At 59.3% G+C, this 2,986-nt stretch overlaps 1 protein-coding gene across 1 annotated transcript in view; it reads left to right on the top strand.

Annotated features, from left to right (window-relative positions):
* Nucleotides 1–2,986, top strand: part of LOC111729516 (uncharacterized protein C6orf118-like) — a 22,267-nt gene that overhangs the window by 1,830 nt on the left and 17,451 nt on the right. Inside the window, exon 2 of the mRNA XM_023520438.1 lies at nt 1,499–1,662. Within this exon, the coding sequence (XP_023376206.1) occupies nt 1,499–1,662 (164 nt within the window). The remainder of the gene's footprint in view (nt 1–1,498; nt 1,663–2,986) is intronic.

Genomic DNA, 2,986 nt, shown 5'->3' with positions numbered 1-2,986 from the left:
TTTTAACGAGGCTGAGTCAAAGCCCAAGGGAATTCAGGACCCAGGAAGTTAAGCAGAATTTACTGGAACGTGACTAAATTAAGTTTCCTGCGTTGGACAAATTGGAAATTTGAGGCACATTAAATACGGTTCTAGAATAAACTATTTCACTGAATTTAAGGCCAGTGAAATGTGGATTTGCTCTGTTGATATAGCTGGCTCGGAGTCTCAGACTTTCGGTTCTAATAGTTAGAGATGACCCCCAGGAAGACGTGACTGTCACTTCTGTCCATTTCCGTATTCAGGTACTGACAGCCCTCTTGTTGTTATTATCCATTATTATTATTATTATTATTATTATTATTATTATTAATCAAAATGTGAGCAGATCTTTGTTCCCAGCGAAAACACAAGCAAAGTGTGGCTAAGAAATGGAGTAACCAGCAAAGCCCCGTGTTTTTTAGAGCAGTGGGCGGACGGCCACGCGTCCCGTGTCCCGCCGCCGGTGGTGTGGATTGGAAAGGGGTCGGGGAGGGGGCTGCAGTGTTAGCGCTGCCATCTAGGTGACGCGGTCAGCGCCGCTCCCTGGGGACATGAAAAGGCCGCAATACCAGAGTTCCCAGTTGCGCCTCCACAGGATCCCGCGTGTGGGCACACAGCTCGGGGTCCCTGGTGCCTTTCCTAAGAATTGCAGTGCCACGGGGACGACTGAGCCCGCCTGGCACACGAGGTCCAGGAGACGCCTGGCTGTTGCCCCGCAGGGTCCGGGAGGGCGTGCCATCCCCGTGTCTGCCCAGCTTCCTCGGGCAGGTGGCCCGTGCCTTTCAGACACGCATCGGGTCCTGCGACTGTTCAGCTTTCCCTCCCCCGGCCCCATTACTCAAACACGCTCAGATTTCTCCAGTCACAAAAAGTCAAACCAAACGCACGCGCCCCGGCCGGCAGCGGCCAGCCGTCCCTGTCCCAGCAGGGGGATCCGCGTCCATCGCCAGCTGGCGGCTGAGGCCCCCCTGTCCTGTGCCCCAGGCCCGCGGTCCCTCCCTCTGGCCTCTCGGGTCTCAGCATGAGTGTGAGCGACTCGGCGGGGGGGCGGGGGGGGAGCGCTTGCGGTCAGCAGAATCACGGTCCCCAAAGAGATCCACGACCTCATGCCTGGAGCAGCCGAATGGACCAGTTTATGTGCCAGAGGGCGCAGGTGGCAGGTGGAACAAGGCTCTAGTCCGCTGATCCGAGGAGAGCGACAGGAAGTGACCTGTGCGGTTCAGGTGGCTCCGCAATCAGAGGGTCCTCCTCCGTGGGAGGCGGAGGCAGCGGGGCAGCCGTGATGTGAGACTCAGCTTGGAAGAGGGAGGACGGGGCCGGAGCCAGGCACGCAGGGGCCTCCGGAAGCCGAGAGGGCCGGGGACGATGCTCCCCGCAGCCGCCAGAGGGACCGGCGCTGCCCACACCTGGGTTTCGTCCAGACACCTGTGTGGACTCTGCACTATGGGACTCGGGGGTCTTCCCTTCGTGATTTAAGTGGCAGCAACAGAAAGTGGAGGAAGGGGCCGTCCCTGAGCGTCTCAGCTGGAACGCGGTCATCGTCACTCAGAGTGACTGTGACCCCTCTCTCATCTCCGCAGGTTCCGTGTGGACTCTCCTCTCTCAGTGGCTGACCGGCCACGCCCATGACGAAGGTCACACGTGCGGGTGGATGCACACGCCTGGTGGCGAGCAGTGGGGGACAGGCCCCCCGCTGCTGTTGGAACCGGGTGGGCTGGCACAGCCTGGGGGAGCAGCCCACCAGACACAGCGTGTTCCAGGGGTGCGGACCCTCCGACTCGGCCACTCCCCACGCGTCCCTGCCCACCCTCCCCCGGGACATGACAGACAGGCGAGCGCTGGGGGTCAAGGGCACACTAGCGGAACCGCATGCACGGTCTGGTCTGTTGAGTCTATACGTTGACACATGGCCGCATGAGGGCGTCCTGCGCGCTGTGACAGAGGCAGGGGCTCCTCCTGGACTGGTCTGCAGTGACCTCGCAGAGGAAAACCCCCGGGGAGGAAGGAGCGAGCAGCTGGCCGCCATCCGTGTCAGAGAACCCCGTGGGCCCCGTGGGCGGCTCGTGGGCATTTTCCCGTCTGTGCGCTGGCCTGCGGGGCCGCGGGAGGGATGCGACATAACGTGACTCCGGGCAGAGTGACCGGCGGCTGGGGCGGGGTTCGTCCACCTCCTCCCCTCACTTAATGCCATTACCTGACCATTTTCATCCTTTCGAATGGGGAATCACAGCGTCCTTCAACCTGACCCCGTCACCAGTTGTCACAGGTGACAAAACATTTCAGTGGAACATGGGAAAAATTTTTAGACAAGTCTAAGCGAAGTTTGAAAATAAAGAAGATCGTTTTATGTAAAAATGCAAGGACCAGCCTACCCTGGGGGGAGCGGGGAGGGAGAGGAGGCTGGGGGCGGCGCGGGTGCGGAAGACCATTTTCGTGGTCCATTGTTTCAACCTTTTTGGGTCTTGTCATCATGTCATTTGTCCTCAAGTACCACTCGACGATAAAGTGCAGAAAGCACCTTTAGGGCAAGACCATAAAAAGGCAAGAAGGCGAGGTGCGGAGGCCCAGAGGCCTCTGCCTGGGGCGGATGGACACCCCCTCCTCCCACTGAGTGGGGGGGGGCGGGGGAGGCTCTGCGCGGAACCGCAGCAGCCACGCACCTTGTGGAGAATGGAAAATGTCACCCCTCACCGGCCACAACGTGGAGCAACAGACCTGTGTTTCTGACATGCGAATTCGTGGGAGCTCTCATTAAAACCTTTCAGTAAGTCCTCGCCGTCTGCAGGAGCCACCCACGTCCGCTCCTGGCCCGGTGCTGCGGTCACTTCTTGTCTGTCTAGCTGGTGAATAGCTCAGGCCACCCGAAGTCCCTTCAACACGTCGTCCGTGTCACACCTCTGGAGCTTAGGCAGCACAAAGGGGTTCAGAAGGTCGTTTCACCTTCGTCCATTTCTGCACAAGTCTT

The sequence above is a fragment of the Pteropus vampyrus genome, unplaced genomic scaffold (genome assembly GCF_000151845.1).
Source record: "Pteropus vampyrus isolate Shadow unplaced genomic scaffold, Pvam_2.0 Scaffold266, whole genome shotgun sequence".
NCBI lineage: Eukaryota > Metazoa > Chordata > Mammalia > Chiroptera > Pteropodidae > Pteropus > Pteropus vampyrus.
The sequence above is the reverse complement of the archived record's forward strand: the minus strand, read 5'-3'. Positions and strand labels throughout refer to the sequence as shown.